Here is a 24,492-nt window from a genome sequence, read left to right as displayed (position 1 = left end):
TTTGTTGGGGTGACACCGGTTAACAAAATTATATAGGTTTCAGGTGCACAATTCCACAACACATCACCTGTACACTGTATTGTGTGTTCACCACGCCAAGTCGTCCCCTTCCGTCACCATTTACCCTCCCTATACCATCCTCCACTACCCAGGCCCCTAGTTCCCTCTTTCTGAAGCTCACCCCAGCCTGGAAAGTTACCTCTTTCCACCATGGGCCTCTAGCCCCTTCCTAGAGCCGTGCTTGGGAAGGCCCTTCGGCAAGCAGAACCCCTGAAGTAACCCCTGGATCTCTTTTAGGTCTGGAAGCTTAGGAAATTCTGATGCAAATAGATGTCCATTCTCTCAAGCATATACAATTGGTCCCCTTATATAATTTGCATACCCTTCAAAGGGGTTCATTGACCTCAGGTAAAGATTCCCTGAGCGAGTCCATTTCTGGAGGAGGACACCGAGGCCCAGAGGGGCCAGCCGCTCCCCAGAATCTCGGCATTGCATGAACACAAGCACCCGTCTTTGACTCTTCCAGGCGTGGGAGGGTGTGACTCAGAGTGGGTTGCAGCAGAGGTACTGTGCACAGTGGCAGCTGCAGAGCCACGAGCTGGAAAAGGGGTGTAGGTCCCTCTTCCCAGTGCTCTCTCTGATGCTAAGAGAGGGACCACCTAGGCCGGCTCCTTGCAAGCACCAGAGGGCTGAGGCTGAGTGTGCACTCCTGTCTTCCTAGCACTCCTCAGCAGGTGTCCCACCCCGCCTGTCCCAAGCATTGGAAGAGATGGGCATGGGGGGGGGGGGGAGCGGGCGGAGAAAAAGGTTGAAGGGACCAAAGGGAGTGGCTGGTGCTGGCAGAATGGGTGTGACTGGACAGAGAGGCTCACTCTGTGACTCCCTCCTCCCACCTCGGGTATCCATCTCTGTACCCTTTTAGGCCTCTCCTGTCTCTGGCTCCCAGCCTCCCCCTCCTTTTGCATCTCTCCTCAGCCTAGGCAACCTCTGTCCCCACACAGTTAAACTCAGGCTGAGGTGGGAGGATGCAGGGCACATGTGGGTCAGACAACAGAGCCAAATGGTGGGTTGGCACCACCAGCAGTTTCCTGGGCATTCTCTGCCCTAGGCCAACGGCGCTGCTGGTCCAGCCACCCACTGAGTGGGCACAGAGGAAGGCAGAGGCTATAGTGAGGGCACCAGCTGTTCCTGGCCCTCAGGCTGTGAGCATGCTGTCAGTGGTTCAGCCACCCGAAAAAGCTGTTGTGCTCAGCAGTGCGGCAAATGGGCTGGGGAGGAGGCCTGGGTCCAGGCCAGCTGCTGGCTGGTGGCAGATGCGAGTGGGGTGTGCAGGAGGGTTGGCTGGACGGCTCCCACAGTCTCCAGTGGAGTGGGGTCTTGATCCCCGGAACCCCTGGCCCAGCATCTGGGGTGTCTCTGTTTCCATCTTGCTGGTTTAAGGCACCCCGAGACCCAGGGCCCAGTGGGAGAAGAGCTGACTGGCAAGAGATTCGATTTCTCAGGGGCTGGAACACTATTCCGCTGGTGACCTTGGGCAAGTTACTAGTCCATCTGGGCCTCAGTTTCCCCGGGAACAAAAGGGACCTGGTTCAGCAGGATCATCCCCAGACCTTGGAGAAGCCACCTTATGTCCCAGGGCCTCCCCTTCTCCGTCCTTCCCCATGGGGTCATTGACAAGATTAAATAAAATCAAGTTCCTGGCTTGGTTCCTGGAACACAGTCGGTGCCTATTATGTGAGTTGCTCTCTCTTTAAGCCTTTGGACTGGATGTGTGACCCCTTTTTTCCCCTCCCACCCTCAGGGGTCCTCGGAAGAGGGGGTCATCCTCCTTCTCCCCACCAGCCCCGAGGCCCTTCCTTGGGTGAAGGGCCCAGAGAAAGCTCAGGGCCGGGTCCCACCTGGCCTACCTTGCGTTGGGGGGCGGGGCGCTGGGGAGCGGACCCGGGGGCGTGCCCATGGGGAGGAGCAGGTTCCCCGCCCTGCAGCACCCCAGCAGGTCCCGGCACCCCCACAGCCCGCCTCCCGCTGCCTCTCCGCTCCCCTCCGCCTATAAATAGCCGGAGACGTGCTCCCCGTGACGCGGGCGCCCGCAGGGCAGGGGGGGTGCTGTTCTGCCGGCGCAGGTGGGCGGGGATCTCCGCGCCAGGCTCCCGATTGAGTCATCTCAGGGCCCCACTGTCCGCGACGGTCCCCGCCGCCAACGTGTGTGCCTCGGACTCGGGAGGCTGCGGGGGTGAGGCTGGTCCCGGGTGGACACTGAACCCCGCAGGCCCCGGGCTCGCAGGGCACCGCCGGGAGCGCGGAGGTGTGTGCCGCCCCCGGCGCGACCCAGGTGCGCGGGGAGCCGGAAAGTGGCCGCAGCCCCGCCCGCACCCCCAAACCTTGCTTCCCCCTTTCCTGGGGTCCTTTCCACGCTCTCCGCGTCGGCTCTCCGCAGCCCCTTCTCTCAAACACCTCCCGATCCCGCTGAGGCTGCTCGAGCCGAAGGGAGGGAAGAGGCTCGGGGACCCCTCCAGTGTCCGCCTCAGCACCCCTCCCAGAGATCAGCACCCTGGGCCGGCCTCCTCTCAGCTCTCCCAGCCCCCACCCCACTCCCTGCCCCTTTCTCCCTCGTTCCCAAGCAGATACACAGAGCAGACCGGCTGGGACGAGAAACGTTTAATTAGGGGTCCCGGGGCTTGGCGGTGCCCCAGCAGACCGTCATGCAGCCGGATGTACAGTGGGCAACGGGCCGCCCCTGGGGTGTTGCTGAGGGGCCTCATGGCAGCAAACAGGGCAGTGTGGCTTGAGTCCCCCTCTGCGGGGGGCGAGGGGAGACGTGGGGCAGGGGCCAGTGGGTAAGACCACGTGTCCCTCCCACCGCAAGGGAGGGCATGACTGTGCCCAGGGTGGGGGTGGCATCAGCTGGCACGATCAAGGATCAAGGACACTAGAGGAGGCTCTGAGCTGGGGGGAGAGGGAAACTGGCACCAGAGAAAAGCAATCTGCGAGGGAGTGTTCATCTCTGTGTGCCCACCCGCCCTCGAGGTGCCTTCTCCCTTCCTTTCCTGGTGGCCAAACCACCACCCACCTTCCCAGCCGCTCCCTCCCTCTTCCTCCCAGGGCTCTGTGTCCAGGACAAGGGAGCAAATGCAGCCAGAAAAGGGACCCTCACTGCAGAGCGCAGAGAGAGGGGTGAGGAAGGCCATCTGGAAGTCAGCCCTGAGGCTGGGCTCCCCTGGCTGGTGGGTCCTGCTGCTGGGGGGCTTTTCGGGTCCTGACAATGAACGGGGCGTGTTTTGTTCTCGGTCGGGTTTCTGAGTTCAGGTTGCTCTTGGCTGTCCTTTTCCCGGGAGCCAGGGTGGGGTGCGGTTGCTCTGTGGTGACTGTTCGACTCCAGGGGACAGTCTCTGGTTTGCCACACATCCTCCCGCCCTCAGCCCTCAGCCCTCCCCTCCTCTGTCCGCCCAGATTTCAAGTAACGGGAGAGGTTCCTGCAGGACTTTCCTGAGAATTGATGGAGTGACAGAGGCAGTGAGACCAGGAGATGGACTCGGGACCCTCCCGTGGCCCCGAATCCCCTCCCACCCCGTCTGTCAGCGACACAGAGCAGCACTTTGGGGCGGGGGGTGGAGGCCGGGAAGGCACTCACAGCCACCGGGCGTGGCCGCCGCACACAATCGGACCCAGGCAGAGGCTCCGCGGGAGGGCGTGTCAGTCATGCAAAGCTGGTGTGGGCACAGGGAGGCTCTGGGGAAGAAGCGGCAGGGACATTCCCCCAAGAATGCCCCTCAGGGCTGGGCTCAGCACGGCAACTGGACTGGGGGTGCCTGGGCACGGGGTGGTCCTTCCTGGAAGCTTCCCCATCCCCCCCATTCTCTCCTCCACCCCCATCCCCAAGTCCCAGAGGAGCACATTTCTCAGGACACCGAGGGACCCAAGAAATGAAACCTTCCTCAGGGCAGAAGCCTCCCAAGCCATGGTGCATGGCCGCTAGGAGAGAGGCAGCGGGAGGAAGGGTGTGGGCAGATGCCTGCTCCCCTCCCGGGACCAGAAGCGAGCGCCAGGCACAGGCAGGGGTGGCATCTGGGTTCTCTTGGCTCCTCTCAGATCTCGGTCAGGGCGTCGGCTGGCACCATGCCCCGCTTCTTGCCGCTGCTGACGCGGATGAAGCCGTCAGCATCCTTGCTCCTGCCCACGCCCACACAGATCTGAGCCAGAGAGACACGGAGCTCAGGCCTGGCACTGCCTGCAGCCCTGGCCCCGAGTCCTGCTGATGGCTCCCAGGGGGCCCGCTCCCGGGAATGAGGGAACGGGCATCAGATGTGGCTGGAGACCTCTGCTGGGGTGATAGGAGCAGATCCCATAAGGGTCTGGGGTGCAGCAGCAAGACCAGGCCATCAGCAGACACAGAGCAGCACTTGGCGGCTGACTTTGAGGTCAGCTGGTCTAACGCAGCCCCTCTCCCATATCGCAGAGGGAGCAGAACTTGTCTGAGGTTACACACCAAGCCAGAGGCAGAGCCACCATTCAACCCCAAGCCTCTGGACTCCTAATGCAGTGTGCTCCTCTTCTCCCCAAAGCTGTCTCTTCTGTAATTCAGCCCCCTGCCTGTGCCACCAACCCCAAGTCCCAGCAGGAGAGGACTAGAGGGCCCGCAGTCCCTCCTCCTGTAACCGCTGCAGGGCCCGGGCACTCACCTGGTTCTCCTTGAGGCTCAGGTAACCCTGTTCCTTATTCCCGGAGAAGGGTTGGCAGCAGCGCCAAACATTCTCGCCCGGCCTCACCCGCTGCACGAAATTGGCTGGGAAGAAGCCAACCCGGTCGCCAATCTTGCCCTGGGGATGAGGCTGGCATGAGCACCAGTGCCACTCCCCACTGCTTTCTCTAGACCCAGTGACCACTGAGAGCCAATGCCAGATTCTGGGTTCTCTGTATTCCAGCCCCCAGTCGGGTGGCTTCTGCATTGGGAAGGGCATTAGGTGGGCAGAGGGACAGAGCTGGGGTGGCTTGAGGGGGGGTGTCAAAGCAAGAGCAAGGTCTGAGGGTTGGTCCCAGGCTTGGCTGGAGGAAGTGGCTGGAGGAGGAGCGGTCTTTGGGGCCTGGAGAGAAGGTGGGGCAGTGCCCGTTGAGGGCAGAGGTGGGTGAGATGCCTACCAGGGTCCCTCCGTCTCCCACCCTGCCAAGTCACCTTCCACCAGTCCTCGTTAGAGTCATCCACCAGCATGATCCGATCTCCAGGCCTGGGAGGAGAGAGCGGGGGCAGCGTATGGGGCAGGGTGGGCTTGCCCCCTCTGCATCCCCACAGTCCTGGACCCCAGATCCCCTGCATGCCCCCCTCAGCTGAAGGAGGATTCCTGATGCCCTCAACAAGGGGACACTGTGTGACCGCAGGGACAGCAGGCATTGCCAGGACAGAGCTGGGGCGGAGGCAGGAGCCACGCCATTAGCACCCATTCCCTCTTGGACCCGGGGCAGCTCCGATCCTCTCTGGGCTCAGCAGCCTCAAGTCCGCCAGGAGAAGGTTCCTGAAGGCTCCCTCACACTCGTGTCCCAAGGTCTGGGAGTGCAGAGCCCTGAGGTTGGAGCCAGGTGGCCACCCGGTGGGGCTGGGCACAAGGAGGACTTACTGTAGAGCCAGGTCGTTGTTCTCCTGGGGCAGAAACTTGTAGAGCGCAACATAGGAGTACATGGGCCCCACGTCCTTCCGCAGCGGGTGTTTGGGGGGCTGTGGGAGGGCTCTGGGTCAGTGAGGGGAGGGCCATACCCTCTTCACTCCACCTACTGGCCTTGACCTTGCTACCTGGGGGCTGGGAGGTGGGACACAGCTCCTGGGTCAAGGATAAGGAGAGGTCAGTCTCTCCTATCGGCTGTGCTCACACACCCCAGGGGGGACTGGGCCAGGATGGAGAAGGGGATACTCTGCTGCCTTCTGCACCCTGAAACTGCCCACCCTTGGGGAACAGGAGTGGGAGCAATAGGTGTTGGGTGAGTGGTGGGAGGGTCATACTCCTGCCTCCTGTGACCACTCCCCCTAGCATGGCCCACCCCTGTAGGCTGTAGACTGAGAATAAATGATGGAGCAGTGATCCTCCCACTCACCCTGTTCTCACCCACCTGTGGGTCAGTGACATTCCTTCCCCACCTGGCCTACTGGGGCTGGTGCCAGCATCACCTCACCTGCTGTCCAGGGCTCTTCTCCTCTGGTCCTGACCCTTCGCTCTCTGCCGGGGCTGTGAACACTGCAGATGCCAGGGGCGGGAGACAGGGTGTGAGGCAGCAGGAAGCCACCGCACTGTGACACTGTGATCCCTTCCTGCCCCTGCGCCTTAACCTCCACTCACCATTGTCGCCAGGGCCCTCCTCCGAGCTCCGGATGCTGCTTTCCCCATCCTCCGTCAGCTCTTCCCGTTCGCTCTGGGGACAGAGAGAGGGAAGGGTTCAGCCCCTGGACCCTCCTCCTCAGAGACCCCTGTCCCCGAGGTCCCCCTCTGGTGCCCACCATACCAGGCTCCGTGTGGGGGACTCGGAGGTGCTGCTGAAGCTGGAGCGGTTCATCAGTGCCAAGGAGGTGCCATAGCGGAGGGTCTCGTAGATGGGGTCCACCTTCCCGCTGGCGCCTGCCGAGGATCCACCCTCAAGGCCAGGCACCCAGCTGCCGGCCTCGCTCAGCCCTGAAGCCCTGGACCGCAGCCCTGGCTGAACTCCGGTCTCCCCTCATCTGCCCTCCCCATTCTCCCTCCTCCTCCCATGACCCCTCACTCTCCTCACTGCCCATATCACTCCGTCACTTAGTCCTACCTCCCGAATGTTCTAGAATCTGCCCGCTTCCCTCCATCTCCACCGCTACCAGTCTGCTCCAAGCTCCCAAACTCTCTCTTGGCAACCATCACAACCTCCCCACTACTCTCTCTGCTTCCACTCCGGCCCCTCCAATCCACACAGCAGCCAGAATGCCCTTGTAAAAACACAAGAAGTGTCCTTAGAATGAAGTCCAAAGAACAATCGTAAAATGGACCCTGAGGCCCTGAGCCCATGGTCCTGTTCCACCTTCTCACTCTCACTCCCTCAGTCCCAGCCATGCTGTCCTTTCTGTGACTGCCCCTTCCCGCCTCAGGCCACACCCTCTGCCCACACTGGCCTTCCCCAGATCCTCAGTGGACTGGCTCCCCCCTCACTTCTCCGGGTGCCTTTCCCAGTCTCCATGGTTGAGGACGGTGGCGGCTTTCTCCCCTCTTTATTTCCTATCCTTGTTGTAGGCATTCATCTGAATGATGACTCACTGATAATTGGTGTGATTATCTATTTCATGTCTATTACAGACCAAGAACTTCACCTTCTTCGGTGCTATGTCCCTGTGGCTGGCACAATGTCTGGCACCCAGTAGGTGCTCAGGAAAGTGTTTGTTGACGGATGAGTGAATGACGGAGCCCTACATGCAGGACAGGAGCACCCACAGAAGGGAGGTGGTAGCGTGCCAAGAGCTGGCAGTGCCCGTGTGACACAGGTGCCCAGATGAGGAATGCATGGGCTGCTCAACACCCCACAGTGGGATCAGGAGCAACGGGGGATACTCACCAGTGGGTGGGGACTCCCGGCTTGTGGAACAGGCTGGTGGCGGCTCATGCACCAGGAGGGGGGAGCTGAAGTTGCGACGGAAGGAGGAGGACTACGGCAAGAGGGGGCAGAGAGAGGGCATGAGGATGTCACAGCCCAGGGAGTAATGGATCTTCCTCACCTCCACACGGGGAACCAGGCTTGAGGGGTACTCACTCCCCCACAGGCTGGTTCTGGGGGCGCTCCGCCGGCCCTCTCCACTCACCGTCTTGACTGGGCATTGCTGGTGGGAGATCTCCTCGGAGCACCAGAGGTGGACACTGACTTTGCATGTCTTACACCGCAGGCCTTGTTTGGAGTTTCCTGGGAAGAATTTGGGTCAGAAAAGGAGGTTGATCAAGAGGGCACACCCATGGGTGATGGAGCAAAGGAGGCAGGTGAGGGGTGGGGAGAGATAGGGGACCAGTCTCCGGGACTAGCCTCTACCCCTCGTCCAGTCAGGGTGCGAACTTGCACTGAAGCCTGAGTTGTTAGTAAACACAGCAAGACTGGGCACCCCCCACCGCAACAGAGCTCATCTGTCTGCCCAGGGTGAGGGGCACAGTGAGCACTGGGAGCCATGAATATCAGGAAGTTCCATAGGCCAACTCCCCATGCCCACCTGGCCCATCGCCTTGCCCGCCTCAGGCACCTACCTACAATGAACTGGTGGCACAGCTCACAGGGGTTGGCTCGCTTGAAGACATGTTCCTGGAAGCTGTGCAGCCTCACTGGTTTGAGAGATGCCAGGGGACGTGGGGCTGGGCAGGGGGAGGGTGCCGGGGTGGGCAGGCCCCTGTCTGTGGGTGCCCCTGGTGGGGAGGACGGGGGCAGCGGGGTTGGTGGTGTCAGCAGCACCTCGGTGGGGCACTTGAGCTCAGAGCCTGAGCGGAGGAAGAAGTTCTCCACGCTCTTACTTCGGAGGATGGTCTTGAGGGAAAGCGAGCGCTTGAACCGCTGGAGCTGAGAGAGGAAGAGGGACTGTGAGTGGAAGCCCAAGAGGGTGCTGGCCTCCCCTCCCCCAGGATAGGTCGGTGGGTCAGCGGCAGCTGAAGGCTGAGGGCCAGAGGTGAGATGAAGGACTAAGAGGAAGGCTGCCAAGTCCCAGAAGGTGGCTCACAACCCCAGATGCCTACAGTAACCTCCGTGAGCAAAGCAGTTCCGCTGGGCAGGCACACAACGGGGAGTGGTGGGGACTGCGGCAAACTGAACAGCTGGGGAGCCGCTGCTGGTGTCCTCTGGCCAACGGAGGCCATCCCAGGACTGTCAGGGTTTTCAATTTTCAAAAGAAATCTAGACTTTTATGGGAAATTGAATAGAAACACATTTAAAAGGTTTCATTTTTTTGTTTCTTTGCAGAAATGGTAGTATACTATTTTTCCTGTGCCTTGCTTTTTTCACTTAACAGTAAATCTTGGAAATCATTCCATAACAATACTTAAAGAGATCCATCATTCTTTTTTATGGCTACGCAGGGTTTCATTGTATGGGCATACTGTTTACTCGAGTTAAAAAATACTTTGGGGGTCAAACAAAACACTCCAGGTCCCAGTTGTCCACCTGTGTTCTTGAACAGGGTGGGAGTGGGGGGGGTGGTCACCCTCAACCCTCATCCTCAGGGCTGATTTCCCCTCAAAACACCTCTCCAGCCTGTCCCCTACTATCACCTCATCACTTGTACAGCCCTGCCCTAATTCAGGCCACAGCACCCCCAGTCTGATTAAGGCCACAACCCTTTGCCTCTACCTGCTTTCTATATATATATATATTATTGATTTGAGAGAGAGGAAGGGAGGAGAGAGAGAGAAAAACATCAATGATGAGAGAGAATCATTGACCAGCTGCCTCCTGCACACCCCCTAATGGGGACTGAGCCCACAACCTGGGCATGTGCCCTGACCAGGAATCAACCATGACCTCCTGGTTCATGGGTCGATTCTCAACCACTGAGCCACACCAGCCGGGCTGCCTCCATCTGCTTTCCACACAGGGAGGTGATCCCTGACCTTGCTAAAAACTTTTCATGACCCTAGCCAGTTTTGCTCAGTGGATAGTGCCTCTGCCTGCAGACTGAAGGGTCCCAGGTTTGATTCCGGCCAAGGGCACATGCCAGGGTTGCTGGCTCGATCCCCAGTAGGGGGCGTGCAGGAGGCAGCCAATCAATGATTCTCATCACTGATGTTTCTATCTCTCTCTCATTCGCCCTTCCTCTCTGAAATCAATAATAATATATTAAAAAAACACCCCAAACTTTTCATGGCTCCTCAGGACCCAGCAAAAGCCCTTGCTCCAGACATGAAACTCTGCAACTTGCGCAAACCTGCCTTTCCAACCATGCCTTCCGCCTACCACCCGGGCACGAGGGTTTGGACTTATCCGTGCTTTATGCCTCTGAGCTATGGACTTATTTGTCCCCTTCTCTGCCTCATCCAATTAATACCCTCTTTATCCTTCAGGATTTCCAGCGACTCTTCCTCTTCCGGGAAGCTGCCTCTTCTGCAGGAATTCCATTTAGTGGAACCACTCCCTCCTTTGGGGCCTGTCGTGCCCAGTGCTGACTTCCGTTACAGCTCCAATCAGGTTTATGTTGTTATTCACTTCTCATCCTCCCGAAGGACTGCGAGCCAGCCAAGGGCAGGGGCAGATGCCTCCCACCTTACAGGGCCTGCACATGTAGCAGCTGCTGGGTCAGTGTTGGCTGATAAATGAACAAGTGGCTGGAATCCTGAATGGAGCCCTTTGGATTGCAGAGTGGATCCTGCAGGGAGGCCAGGGCTATTTCCACTGCTCACTCTAACGTACCATTCTCGAGTCTGCCCAGGACGAGACCTGGAATCTTCTCTACCCAGATTCTCGCCCCACTCCCCTCCAGTTGAGAGCCCCCTTACCCCGGCCTACTCCTTTCCACCAGTGATAGAAAACGGGGGCCAGAAGCCTGGCTTCAGACAGGAAGACTTGGCCAGGGTTCCCAGCTGGCACACCGGGCAGCCTGTGTGCCATGGCAGCCAGCCTGGCAGTGGTGCCAAGAGGATGGAAGTGGTGGCCCCTCCAGCCCTGGGGAGGTCATCAGGCAGCAAGACGGATGAGGGGAGCAGAGAGGGAGATGTCTGGGCACAAGGTAGGCCTGGTGTGCCACTGCCAGCTGTGAAGCCAGAACCCTGGGGTGTCTGGCACACTGAGCTGCCCAGCTCCTTCCAAATGCAGCTTCCTGGACAGCACTGTGGGCTTCTTTGTGTGCCTGTGAGAATCGGGGCCCCGGGCCCCGGATGCCTGCACGCTGAGGCAGAGGTGGAGGGCCAGAGGGACGGTGAATTAGAACACGAATGTGATCTATGGGCCAGATGTGGCCCTGGGGGCTTTCACAGGCCCAGGGAGGCAAGGGAACCCACCGCTGCCCAGAGGCGGTGGACACTGAACACACAAGGTCTCTGGAAGTCTACGCTGGACGTGGGGGCAGAACTAACCTGCTGTCTAAAGGCAAGTCACTTCCCTTCCTCTCCCCGAGCCTCAGTTTCCCCACATCCAAGAGGAAAGAGGTAGGACTACATGCTCTCTCAGCAATGCAAGGCTCTGAGTCCAAAAATATAAACTTAGAGCTATAAGGGCTGTCACTGTCAGTGAGCTGGAAGTGAGCACTTTTTATGCAGCATCTCATTAATCCTGGCACTACCCTCTGAGGTGGCGACAATGACCCCACTTTCAGATGAGGAACCGAGTCTCATAGGGGTAAGTCACTGACCCATGAGTTCTCAGCTGGGAAGTAGCAGAGCCAGGACTCGAACCAGTGTCTTTAGCTGTTGAGCCCAAGTGAGCAGGAGCCTCCTGGCCCTCGGTCCCCTGCCTTGGCCCTCACCTCTGCCCCTCAGTTGCTCCATGGGCTTGTCTGCAGGCCAGTAATACCATTTAGGTTAGCAGGGACTTGAAAGACTGGCTATGTAGAGCAGTCCCTATCTGATCCCCCGCACGTCCCCTCAGAGTGGTTGTCTGACTGTGTGGGTCACCTCTGTGACAGGAAGCACACCCTCTCTTGGGACAGTCACTCCATCTTTGGGCAGCTGCGACTGCTGGAAAGTTCTTCCCTGTATAGAGCCGAACCCTGCCTCCTGCCATTTTTGCCTGTGGCCCCTGTTCCTCCCTTGGCTCCAGAAAGAGCTACTCCAACACATATCAGTCCTTCAAATATTTTAAGACATCAATCATGTCCCCCCTCCCAAGGCCATCATTTTCATAGCAACCTCACAGGATTTCCGTAATCCTCCCTATTCTCCTTTCCAGTGGTCCCCTGGCCTCAGGGCTACCAGCCACCTCTGTCAGGTTCCAGAGGCCTCAGGAACAAAACGTTCCCCAGCACCAGGGCAACCCCAACTCTGTCTGAAGCTCACTGGCTCAGCGTGGGCCCCACATACCACCTGGGGTAGCTGGCAGATGTCAAGGCTGTGGTTGGAGGGCAGGAAGCATCACCCCTGGCAAATGGCTTGATGCCTGCTCGCTCCAGAGACATCCGGCTTGGCTACACGATGTCATTTGGGCCCAGCCTGGCCAAGGATTCCCATTCCTGGGACTCCTAGTTCCCAGAGATGATCTTTCCCCATCTCCCCATCAGCTATCTTTTCGGTGCCCGCACTGTTCCAGGACCCATTCCCTGGCATAGGGAGAACTTGCCATGTACCCTGGTGAGCTGGGCCCTCTCTTGGATCCTATTCCATCCCAATGCACCTGGAGCTTGTCTGGCTTGGAGCCCGAACCACCAGCCCTATTCTTCCGAATTCCTCCCCACTTCCCCATACCTTAGACGAGGGGTGGGAATGTCAGGTCCGCAGGCCGTATAAGGCCTGCAAAGTCACTTGGTCTGGCCCTGCCAAGGCCTTAGGGGTGAGTTAATTAAATGTTTAACCAAATAGAGAAGGCTAATTTGATAATTTAGTATGGCCCAAGAATGATGTTATGAATATCCAAATGGCCCTTGGTAGAAAAAAGGTTCCCCACCCCTGCCCTTGACAGTCCCTTCTCTTCTCAATTCCCCGTTGTACCTCCTCACTTCCTGCCAGCTCCTGAAAGGGCACTAAGCAGCTGGCGGTGGGTGTTGGTGGACTTAGCACAAGCTGACTCAGATGGCAGAGCTGGCATGGCAGGGTCTTCCCAAAGATGGCACCAAAGGGGGTGATTGCGGGCCCTGTGTGGTAGTATGGGATGGGGACCCAGAAAAGGGGATGCTAACACTAGGAAGGTGTCTGAGTAGCTTGGATGCAGGGGTGAGACCCAACCTTAGGGTGGGCAGAAGGATGGATTTGGCAAGAAATGCCCAGAGGGCCCAAACACTGATAGATAAGCCTGGAATGTTGGCTTTCTGCCTGTGGGTACCAGCCCCCTCTGTTGTACCTGCCTCGAACTGAGCTGGGTGGGCAGCGGCCAACCCTCCTCCTTTCCTCTCCCCGACTGCTACAGTCTGGAGATAGAAGTTTCTTTGAGACAGGATGGGGGAGGAGAATGGAAGGAGGCTGGCAAGGGTCCTGAATTATTCTCTCTCTGCCCACCTGTGCCCTCCTGAGCCCCAGCCCAGCCTGTTACTATTGAGTTATTACTGAGCCCTTCACAAGGGGTGGCAGAGGGGAAGGGAGCAAAGGCACAGCGTGGCCAGGCCAAATGGGCACCCTACCTCCTCCCCTGCTCCTGGGATATCCAAGGCTCAGACCCAGAGGTGACTGGCATTGGAGGGTCCTTGGCCGGGGAGGAGGGCAGTGCAAACCTGCCAGGCACAGGCCTCCCCCTGCCCACACAGCTGAGCTTGCAGCCTGCTGATTGCTGAGGCAGCACTGCCCAGGGTCCTGCCTGCGTTCACTCCTGCCTGCTTGTGGGGAGCTCTTCAGGAAGGGGCAGAGCTGCCAGGCCTTGGTGTGGGAAGCAGACCCCCTGGTCCCTGGGGAGCAAGGAGCGGGATGGCGGATGTCTGTCCAGGGTGACTAGAGGCAACGGAGAAGGTCAGGGGCCTTGGACCTCGGGATGGGGCTCAGCTCCTGGGACCCTCTGCTGGAAAGAAGCTGTCACAAATATTCCAAACACTAGCCTCCTGCCCCAACACCTCTTTCCTTTCCCAGTAGACACTTGACTTTCTGAGGGGGAGTTAACTCTGTGGTCTGAGAGCCCAGGGTCTCATTCTCAGAAGGGGCCAGGAGAAGGTCAAATGTATATCTGATAAAACAACAACAACAAAAAGAATTTAAAAAAATGTCTATCTGAAGACTTGGACATGAAGACCCACGGGGTCCCTCTGGTTTAGGGATGAGGAGCTTGCTGGGGTGCCTCAGCCAGACTCCACCCTGGCTTTACTCACCTCCCCCTGGTCACTCCCTTGATGACCTTGACCTTGAATTAACCTTATATGCTGGGGGCAGGGGGTCAAGACAGAATGAGGAGGAAGATGGGCATGGGAGAGAACTATAGATGCACTGGAGATACCAGGGGGAGCCAAAGACCCCATCTACTTCTGGTCCTCACTGCCTTCCTCCTCTGGGTGACAGGAGCAGGGAGGAAACAAAATACCCGGCGGAAGGGAGAGAGGAGGAGGTCTTGGCCTGAAGTCTGGAGGTGGGGCAGGGAGCCCATGCCCAGGCCAGCTCAGGTTGCTTCCCGCAGAACTTCTTGCCTGTCAGCTGTGAGCATCTAACAGTGGTTCTCAACCTTCTGGCCCTTTAAATACAGTTTCTCATGTTGTGACCCAACCATAAAATTATTTTCGTTGCTACTTCATAACTGTCATGTTGCTACTGTTATGAATTGTAATGTAAATATCTGATATGCAGGATGGTCTTAGGTGACCCCTGTGAAAGGGTCGTTCTACCGCCAAAGGGGTCGCGACCCACAGGTTGAGAACCGCTGATCCTAGAACTTTGGGAAGGGAGCAGACAGATTTGGGGGGGGGGGGGGAGCTTGAATGTGAGCGACGCCCTCACCCGCTTCAGTGCCAGGAGCCTGGGCTCCGCCTGACTTCACTGGGGAATAATTTATTCACTGTGACTCCCGCAGGAGTAACGATCATACATAATTAGGGTTAATTATGACATTCATTAATTACGATGACTTCTCTTTTTTGCTTGTTACGCGCCCTTTCTCCTCCCCACCCCCCGTCCAGATCCCGGGGTGCGGGGGAGCAGCCTGCCTTTCTGGTGTGGAGCCGCAGCCACAGCCCCGGGTCCCCGCCCGCCGGGCCCGCGCTGCCGCAGCCCCCAGCGTGGACTCGCCGCTGCGCACCCCTGGGCCGCGGCCTCGCGTCCCCAGACTAACCCGGTTGGGAGGGGGGATGCAGGACTGCGGCGGGTCGGAGACACTCAGAGATAAACACGCAGAGATGCCCGAAGAACGCGGGAGAGACGCGCCCCGAGATACCGAGACAGAGACAAGCAGGTGGCAGAGACATTTGCAGAGAGACACAGGCAGAGAGGGGGGCAGGCGGAGCTGCACCCCGAGACCCGGCGGACTCCACGGGGATGCGCCTCGCACGCAACACACCGGCGCGCACACCGCTACACACGGCCGCACGCTCCCCCCGCCGGCGCCGCGCCGCTTCCCTCCAACAGCCGAGGTGCCAGCTCCCCGGGGGGTCGCGGGTGCGTCTGCTCATCACGCGCGCAAGGGCGTGTCGTGCGCGTGGGAAGGGGGCTCCGGGGGGCCCGCCGTGGCGAACCCAGTCCCCCGCGCGGAGCCTGAAGAATCACACCTGCCCCGACATTGCGACCCCAGGGCAGCCGAGCCCGGAGCAGGGCGTCCGGCCCGGGGCGCCTCGGACCGGGAGGGGTCCAGGCCTCGCGCCTCCCGAGTTACCTTGGATTCGTGGAGGACGGACGCGGTCCCCGGGGCGGTGTGGGTGGCCGCGTCATCCGGTTCGCTCTCCTTCTCGCTCATTTCGGTCATGGTTGGGGGAGAGGGACCGCGAGGATGCCGAGGCCCGACGGTCCGCCAGCTGCGGGGCAGGCTGCGGGGGGCGGGCGTCTCTCTGGGACCCTTCCGCGAAGACTGCCACCCAATGAACCCCGGGAAAAACGCGCCCAGACGAAGCAACCCCTCACTCCCGTGCGCGGGCGGAGAAAGTTCCCGGGGTGGCTGGGGAGGGTGGTAACGACACCGAGCGAGGGGAGCGGGACGGCCCCGGGAGTGAGGACCGAGGGTCCGCAGAGGATGCTGCTCGGAGTCAGGGGAGGAGGGAAGTGGGGACGCGGGGATGAGCCGAGGGAGGGAGCCGGGGAGCTGTCCCGGTCCGGCCACCCCCGCCGCCCGCTGCGCCCGCCCCCCATCCTGCCCCCCCGCCCCGCGGGCCCCAGCCCCGCACCCCGAGGCCCCCTCCGCCCAGTCCTCGCCTCCCAACTTTGATTTAGGAGGTCGCGTGGTCCCGCCCCCTTCCCTCCGCCGCTCCCCCGCGCCGCTATGCAAATCTGCTTCTCAGCGATTGGCTACCGCGGGCGAAGGGGGCGGAGCCTGGGAGGGCTCGACAAGATGGGGCGGGGCTTGGAAGGGAGCGACGTGGCGGGGGGCCGTTTTACATTGAAAAGCCTGGAAGGGGTGGCGTGACAAGGTTGAGGGATGGCTCCAGAGGTCATATTAGAGTCTGGATAAGGCTGGGGGCGGGGTGGGGTGGGGAATAGAGATCGGTTACATCTGCAGAAGGAGAGCCGAGAGTGGAATCCAAATGAGGACTTCCTGGTAGAGGTGGGGGAAGAAGGGGGACCCATCTGCCCCAGTCAGTACGGGGGTGTCTCTCTGCCCTGGAGAGACGCTCTCCAAACACACGCACCCCCCTGGGCTGTGAGGTGGTGATTTCCTCAGGCAGAGAAGGGACAACTTAACACCATGTGTCAAAGGCCAGGCAGGACAAACTGCTTTTTTGTGGATGAAAAGCTGGACATTGTGTCACTTTCCAGTCTTGTCTGGACTTCAGCAGAAAAGAGAGAGCAGTGGCCGCAGGCCCAGCACCTGAGGTCCTCTAACCTTCTCCAGAACACGCCCCCTCCTGTGGAACCTGCCACAGAGGGAGTTACATCAGGGGGTAGGGAACGGTGGAGGGGCAAGCAGGTTCTTGCCCACTTGTCTGAAGGTATCTCTTCTAATGCATGCGTGTGTGTGCTCGTGTGTGTGTGTGTGTGTTTACCTCCTATTTCCCCTCACCTCCCGTCCTGACCAAAAGGTCTAGCTTCATCTCTTGGCCTGTCCAAGGAAAGGGAGATAAGTTGGGAGTTGAGAGACTCTTTCCTGGGTGGGGGTGGAGAGACTTCTGGGTCTAAGCCTCCTTCTTCCTCATCTGCTGTGGGTGATAAGATGGGGAGGGGGGACTTCAAGGAGGTCCTGCCTTTATGCCAGCCCTGCAGGAGGGGCTGAACCCTGCGTCTGCCCATGCACATAGCCATCCATGCGATCTCCCTCCTCCCAAGGATGAGCTCACCATTGGAGGACCGCTCAGGTTACTGTGTCCAAGAATAGAGATTCACTTGCCAGTGACAGAAGTAGGACAAGGGCAGATGTGAGGGTTCGTGATTGTGGGGGCTTAGTCCCCTCCCCTCCAGATCCACCCACTGCAGCCATAGACGCTGAGAGCTAGCTTTCCTAAAAGGAGCTTCACTAGAACCTGGCCCCAGTCCTTAAACCAGTCTTCCCAAAGACCCACTCATGACCAGCCTTCTCCCAATCTCCTCAGAGGGCTGCCTTCCTCCCTCTTGCCCAGCTGAGGGCACCCCAAAATTCCCTCCCTGGCCAACTGAGATGTAGAAATGCTTGGAGCACCCTGATATAGAGTTGTCAGCCCTCTCCCCCCATCTATCCTGGACTAGAGCAAACAAGGCCTTCCGCATTTAGAGACCTCCTGGGGGAGGTACCCCTGTTTCTCCCACATAGCAGAAACTCGGGGTTCCTTAGAATCCAGTGCCTGTATAGTCACTAATTAACTGTGACCTTGGGTGAGTAACTAAACCCTTTAGAGGCTTGATTTCTTCATCAACAAAATGGACATAGTGCAGTGTTGGGAGAATGAATGAATGAGTTTGCCCAGGGAAGACAAGCAGGGAAAATTAATTTTCTTCTTTGCCTCCTTTCTTTTGGGATATTTGTTCCTTCCCAGTGCTTTTCCCGAGGCAGAGAGAAGAAACGGCTTCGTTCCCTCGCTTTCCTGAGTCATTTGGAGCCTGTTATTTCATGGGGGAGTCAACCCAGGAAAGGATTCTGATGAGACAAGAGGAAGGATTCCCGGGGGAATCGGTGGCACCAGTGACCAAGGCAAGCCAGGAAAGTTGGTGGGTCCTGGGCCCATCTGGCCTCGGCGCCAGAAGCCTGCGGTGGGGCAAATATGGAGGAGGCCAGGGGGCTGGATGCCATGACCTCTGCATGTCCTTTCTGGATGTGTTTCAGAGAAGTCTTTCATCCACTAAGTCTGAGTCATTGTCTCAGTGCCAACAACTCCTACTGCAGTGGCTCAGGGACAGGGCGGGAACCGCCGGACCAGCTTCTCCTGGAAGAGGAACATTGCCCCATCTCAGATGCAGAGGCTGAAATAACAAGGGTCAAGGTGCCACGCGAGGATAAATGGCAGTCACACTCTCAAAAGAACCCCCTAGTTGACCGGAAGTCAAAATACAACTACTGGAGTGCCTCTCGGTAGGGGAGCCGCCTGAATGAGGGTGGGCACTGGGCTCTCAGGAGCCCGGGGACTGAGAGATGGCCCCATGACTTAAACCTGCCTGGGGCACAGTGTCCAGCACGCTGAGAGAGTCTGGTCCTCTTCCCAGACTGCCCTATTTTTTGTTCTTCGATTTTGGGCAGAGAGCTGTTCTCTGGAGGGACTTTCATTTCCATCTTTTTAGATGGACATAATTGGACTAGAATAGGTTGAAATGGGGAGTTGCATTAAAATGGGGCAATAATCCTTGTTGTTATTAAGAATTCTTAACCTTGGGCTTGCAGGTAAGCTTTAGGAAGCTCGTGAACCCCTTGAAACTATGTAAAATTTGGAGGAGAAGCACTTTCTGGGAAGAGTCAGAGCTTTCATCTGCTCCTCAGAGAATCTAAGATCCCCAAAGGATTAAGAATCTTTGACTTGAATGACCCCCCAGGATTCCTCATGTAAGAGTTTGAGATTCGCTGATGTGAGGGATTGCTACTCCTTCCACAGGACGGACTTATTTTCCCCTTCAGCTCAAGCCCTTCCCGCTGTGGCCTCTGCCCCCAGGGGTTGCCCAGGACAACCCAAGCTGAACACCTGAGTGCCTGGCCTTTCCCTCTAGCTTTAGAATCAGCACACCTGGAGTGGGGTAGTCTGTGCCGCACCAGCACGGCCAAGGGTGACCCTGAGAGGGGGCGGTGAAGGATTAGAAAAGACAGACAAGAGAATAAAGCTGGGTCTGGGTGGGACGCTGTCCTCTCTGATGGAGAGAAAGCGCCACGGACTACAAGCCATGTCTTTGTTTTATAGCCAGATGCCACGAGGCAAAGTAAGGGCGTGGTCAAGATGTTTACAACATTATCGTGGGTTTCGAGCCTACTCAACTACACGCACCTGAACTCTATCAAGCCCACATGACTCAGACACGTGGGGCCACGTGTTCGGACCACAGGTTCAAGCTCACAACCATAGCTGTTGGCTACAATTGTGCTGGGCGGGCTCTGCCCTCCAAGCTGGGACTTGCACAGTGGTTCTCAACCTTGGCTGCACATGAGAATCACCTGGGAATCTTTTTAAAATCCTGATTTCTGGGCCTCATCATTAGTAACAAAGAAATAGAATTTCCGGAGGATGAGGCCCAGAAATCAGGATTTTAAAAAAAGATTCCCAGGTGATTCTCATGTGCAGCCAAGGTTGAGAACCACTGGACTTGCACGTGGCCATGAGGACTGTGCCCTCTCATTAGTCCGAGGCTTGATTCTGTCCAAACACTGTAGCCGCTCTCCACAGTAGTCCATCATGGTTGAGGTCAAGTCTGGGTTCTCATCTCCTAGCTGGGGAGAGGAAGAGGGACCCGTGGGGCTGGGGGTGCAGAGAACACCATGAGTGGCCTGGCCTTGTCCAGTCTCCCCCACCTCCCCCTGCCGGCCAGCCCACCCTGGGGCCCAGAGGCAGATACCACTCTAATGAGCTAAGGCCCATGGCAGGCCTCAGCAATTACGACTTTATGGAAATATAGAAGGCTCTTACGCAAGTGCCTGACACACTTCCCGTCTGTGGCATCTGGGACAGCCAGGTCCCCAGGGGCTGGAGGAGGGCCCCTCCACCCCCTGCTGCCACCAACCCCAGGAGCTCAGGACACTGGTATAGAGCCACCCTCCTGCTGCTGGTGGCATTGTCCCTAATACGCCCTGGGTGAACTGTTCCCGCTGTCTGTGCCCCAGGCTCCCTGGAGGGGAACAAATTGGGCTCCAGTATATGCAATCCCTTCCCTCGCCCCTGCCAAGCCCAGGAGACCTGCTCCTGTGGGAGGGGGACGGTGGGGTTGGGGATATTTCCCTTTCCCCCATGAAGAAAATCTCTCTTTCCAGGAAGATGTCCCCTTCTATTCTGTTCTTTTTTTCCTTGAGGCTGGGGACATAGGGCTGACCGCAGCCATGGTGGGGCGGGTCAGCGCCCCTGGCAGCCCCTCCCAGGCCCTGTGTCAGTTTGCCCCCTACCCACCTCCCATGGCTCTGACAGTGTCCCAAAGCCACTGCTTTCTTTCTCTAGTCCATTCCCCCACCCACCCACAAGGCATCTGTTACCAAGGTAACAGCAATGTCATCACTTTGGGGTGAGTGAGGGGGTGGAGCCCAGTGGACTGAGGGTGCTTGCTGTTAGGGGTTAGAATTTTGGAGAGATGAGCGCTGAGGGGGCCCAAACTATTCAAGGAGGAGCCTTTTGCTGGAAAGGGGCTTTGGGCACAGACTGGGATGGAGGCTGTTGCTGAAAGCTGGTGGGAAAGAGGGAGGATGGTGTTTGGAAGCAACTGGATGCAGGGTTAGAGGTGAGGGTGCCTCTGGTGAGAAGCGTGAGGGTGGTGATGACAAAGAGACGTTGAGGCAGGGAGGGTGGACCCTGCCTGTAACTCCTCGCTGGGGTCCATGGGGAGAGGTTTTCCGGCTGGGAAAGTCTAGAGCCCGCTGGAAGCTGCATGGGAGAGCCTGGGGCAGGGCTGAGCCCACACCGCCCCCTGCAGGCCGCACAGAAAGCAGCATTGGATGCACGGCAAGAAAGCTGTGCTTAGCGGGGGCCTTTGAGGGTCTGTCTACATTTGAGACTCCTAAGCCTTCTGATTGCCTGGAGTAATAATGGACATTGGGGCGCCTGATCCCCGCATTAGAGGTCTTACTGTAAATCCTGACCCAAGGGCGCAATAATTCAGGGGGCCCCTCTGGCCGACTTGGGGGTGGCCAGCAGTTCTAGGCAGAGGGAACAGCCTGGGAAAACGCGCAGAGGTGTGAAAAAGAACAGCCCGTTCTGGAAGCTGCAGGCAAACAAGAGGGAGGGGGAGTGGTGAGAAGGGAAGGCAGAGAAAAGTGGACAAATGGCTTTGAATGTTGGTCAGGAAGCTGACTTTTCCTGTGCAAAGTGGCTTCTCAAACTCACTCCCTGCCGCCCCACTGAGCAATTCATCCGGGCCATGGAGGAAGGGGTGGGGGCGGGCGGAGAGCAGGCAAAGTGGTTCACTCAGAACTTGAGAGAATTTTTTAAAAATATTTTTTATTTTATTATTATTTTTTAATATGTTTTATTACAGAGAGGAAGGGAGAGGGATAGAGAGCTAGAAACATTGATCAGCTGCCTCTTGCACACCCCCTACTGGGGATCTGCCCGCAACCAAGGTACATGCCCTTGACGGGGATTGAACCTGGGACCCTTCAGTCTACAGGCCGAAGCTTTATCCACTGAGCCAAATCGGTTAGGGTAGAACTTAGAGCGTAGGCCTGTGGACTGAAGGGTCCCTGGGTTCTGGCCAGGGGCACATATGCGGGTTGCGGGCTTGATCCCCAGTAGGGGGCGGGCAGGAGGCAGCTGATCAATGATTCTCTCTCATCATTGATGTTTCTATCTCTCCCTCTCCCTTCCTCTCTGAAATCAATAAAAATATATTTATTTATTTATTTATTTATTTATTTTTTAAACATATTTTATTGATTTCTTACAGAGAGGAAGGGAGAGGGATAGAGAGCCAGAAACATCCACTGGGGATGTGCCCGCAACCAAGGTACATGCCCTTGACCGGAATCGAACCCGGGACCCTCGAGTCCGCAGGCCGAAGCTTTATCCACTGAGCTAAACCGGTTCTGGCAGAAATCAATAAAAATATATTTAAAAAAAAGAAGATTGGGGCTTAGAGCCAGGCCTGTGTGTTGTCCAACCCCAGGGGAACTGTTCAGTGGGGTGCCCTTTGGAACTGTGCACCCAAAATCCTCAGAGGCATTTTGCTGGAGGAGGGACTGCCTCTTGGGGGAGGGGAATTTGTGTGCAGACACACTGACCACACAGGGGTTGCCATATGGGACTGTCAGCTTCCTCTGTGTGTGCACGCTCCTGTGTGCCTGTGCCTGAGATATCTAAAAAATCACGCTCTCATCCCTTCCTTTGTAAAATAATTTTGCCTGGAACTCAGGGCCCAGGCCTTTTGCCCTTGATGGACAAGATTCCACTGAGAGAGAGAGAGAGAGAGAGAGAGAGAGAGAGAGAGAGAGAGAGAGCGAGCGCCTGGTACATAGTAGGCACTTCATAGCATTTTGTTGAATGCATGAATGAATGAATGAATGAATGAGTGATCCTTCTCCTCTCAGCCCCTCTTTCTTTGAGGGAGGGGTAGACCTCACCCTTCAACTCTCCCACTCTCCAGGTTCGAATGTTGCCTTGGGATAGAAAGCAAAACCAAACAAGACATTTTGGTTAGAGGAGAAAAAGGACATAGAATTGTTATTTCTCAGCATTTTTTTTTTTTTTTTTTTTTTTTTTTTTTACAGATAAAAAGTTACTTCCTTGGCTTACGAAGCCCAAAAGGGTATTATTAGGATTGGTTTATGCCATGGCCTAGAAAATGATAGAACATTTGGGTGGGGAAAAATCCATTAAAAAAATTGCACCCAAAAAGTTGTCCCTGAAATTATCTGTGTGTGGGGAAGTTTCTGAGACAGTCACGTCTATATCCCCCAGGACTGTGACACTGGGGACCTTGCTGGTGCCCCCCGATACCCCAAGGGGAGCTCTTGGGAATTCAACCCTGGACAAAGATGCAGCACCACAGAATGACCGTTAATCCTCACTGCCACACCGGGTGGGAGGGAGGCCTTGGTCCCATTTAGAAGGTAAAGAGGGGAGTCTGCGCCATGCCCCTGCCTTGTGGGGGCCTCCCCCCACCACCCAGGGCCTGAGAATCCTCTGAGAGTGCGGGGTCCGCACCAGAAGTGTCCCAAGGCCTCTCTCGGCTTGAGGATGAGCTGTTCAAACTCTGTTCTGTGCTGGCCCAGGGGCCCAGCGAAAGAGTAGGGTGGGGTTGGGGGGCTGCAAGTAGCTAGGTTCCAGCCACTGCCTCAAGCCCAGCTGAGGAAAGAGAGAGAGAGAGAGAGAGAGAGAGAGAGAGAGAGAGAGAGAGAGAGAGAGAGAGAGAGAGAAAGGAAGGAAGAAGGAAAGAAAGAGGAGGAGGGAGAGAGGAGAGAGAGCCATGGAAAACCAGGAACAGGCCCAGCAACATCTGATGGGACAGAGTGCAGAGGGGTGGGAGGAAGGACTAGCAGCCAGTATGGGAGAGATGCACTCAGGGGCGAAGGGGGAGGGTGCAAGCAGGTGGAGGGTGGTGAGAGGGCAGGGAATTGGGTGCTGGAGTTGGGGTCCCACTCCCAGGACCTGCTCTGGGGATTGTCCTCAAAGGGGCCCACACCAGCCTCCACCTTTTCTACCTCCATCTGCCTGCTTGCCTCCTCTGCCCCATACCCTGCTCCCCCCAGGCCAGGACCAAGGTGGCCAGGACCCCTCCACTCCCCTCCCTTCCTGGGATCCTGCTCTGTCCAACCTTGGAGGGCTCCATGGGGGCCTCCTTGCCTGGACTCTACCTTTGGGCAATGGGTGGGCTCTCCAAGTCTTGGGGTTCTTATCAGGGGATCTTGGGTATTTGGGCTCCTTTGGCCTCCCTAGCAGGCATGTTCCCATCCCTTTCTTCTCCCTTCTTTCATTTTGTCTGGGTTTATGGAAAAGAAAGCAGGTACAGGACCAAGGGCCAGGCACCTGGAGATGGAGGTGCCCTGAGTGGGGACCCTTTGGCTTTCCCTGTCCCCAGGCAGGCCCTGCAGAGTCACCAAGCCTGGATAGCTAAGGTCACATGAGCTCAGGCGATGTGTTGAGAGGCCTGTCTCTCTGCTCTCTGCACGGCCCTTGTCTGTTTATACCAAACAGTAGTTGGGGGTTGGGCACAGGGGCCTGGGGCTGTCTGTGTACAGTGACAACAGGGGCTGAGCATGGGGAAGGAGGCCCTCCCCAAGGCAGACTGTATTTGTCCAAAAACACAGTCCTCCCCATACCCCAGGGCAGAGGAGGGGCAAAGAAACCACCCCCGCTGGAACTCCTCTCCTTCTACTGCCCTGGGAGGGGTCACCCCCAGACACACCGCTCCTCCCCACAGGCAGGCTCTCCCTGCCAGCACCACCCCCCGAATTGTTTCCACAGCAAGCTGGACTATGTTCTGTAAACTCCAGTCCCCTAGCCAGGCAGCCCAGCAAAAGCACAGGTGTCCTGCCATCACCGCACCTGTGTGTTGGGGTGGGGGAAGAGGAGGGTGGGAGGCCAGCAGAGAGCAAAGACCCTTTGTAGGTGCGTGTGATGGAGCATGCCTGCTTGTCCTGTCCCCTGGGAGGGGTCAGGTTCCTCCCATGGGGTCATGTGAGGGGTCCTAGCCTATGAGTCTCTGGGATTCTACGCGGCTCATGAATCTGGGGCCA

The 24,492-nt window shown here is 57.6% G+C and overlaps 1 protein-coding gene across 1 annotated transcript; it reads right to left on the bottom strand.

The window, feature by feature from the left end:
- Positions 1-2,654: 2,654 nt before the first annotated feature.
- Positions 2,655-15,843, bottom strand: STAC2 (SH3 and cysteine rich domain 2). Its single transcript, XM_036342049.1, has 11 exons — positions 15,394-15,843; positions 8,232-8,538; positions 7,802-7,899; positions 7,558-7,648; positions 6,487-6,599; positions 6,324-6,396; positions 6,160-6,221; positions 5,610-5,707; positions 5,171-5,222; positions 4,680-4,817; positions 2,655-4,190 (listed from the first exon to the last, which is right to left on the bottom strand). The coding sequence occupies exons 1-11, from the start codon at positions 15,481-15,483 to the stop codon at positions 4,086-4,088; spliced, it is 1,227 nt and encodes a 408-aa protein (XP_036197942.1). The 5' UTR covers positions 15,484-15,843; the 3' UTR covers positions 2,655-4,085.
- Positions 15,844-24,492: the final 8,649 nt, after the last annotated feature.

The sequence above is a fragment of the Myotis myotis genome, unplaced genomic scaffold, assembly GCF_014108235.1.
Source record: "Myotis myotis isolate mMyoMyo1 unplaced genomic scaffold, mMyoMyo1.p scaffold_m19_p_17, whole genome shotgun sequence".
NCBI classification, from domain to species: domain Eukaryota; kingdom Metazoa; phylum Chordata; class Mammalia; order Chiroptera; family Vespertilionidae; genus Myotis; species Myotis myotis.
The sequence above is the reverse complement of the archived record's forward strand: the minus strand, read 5'-3'. Positions and strand labels throughout refer to the sequence as shown.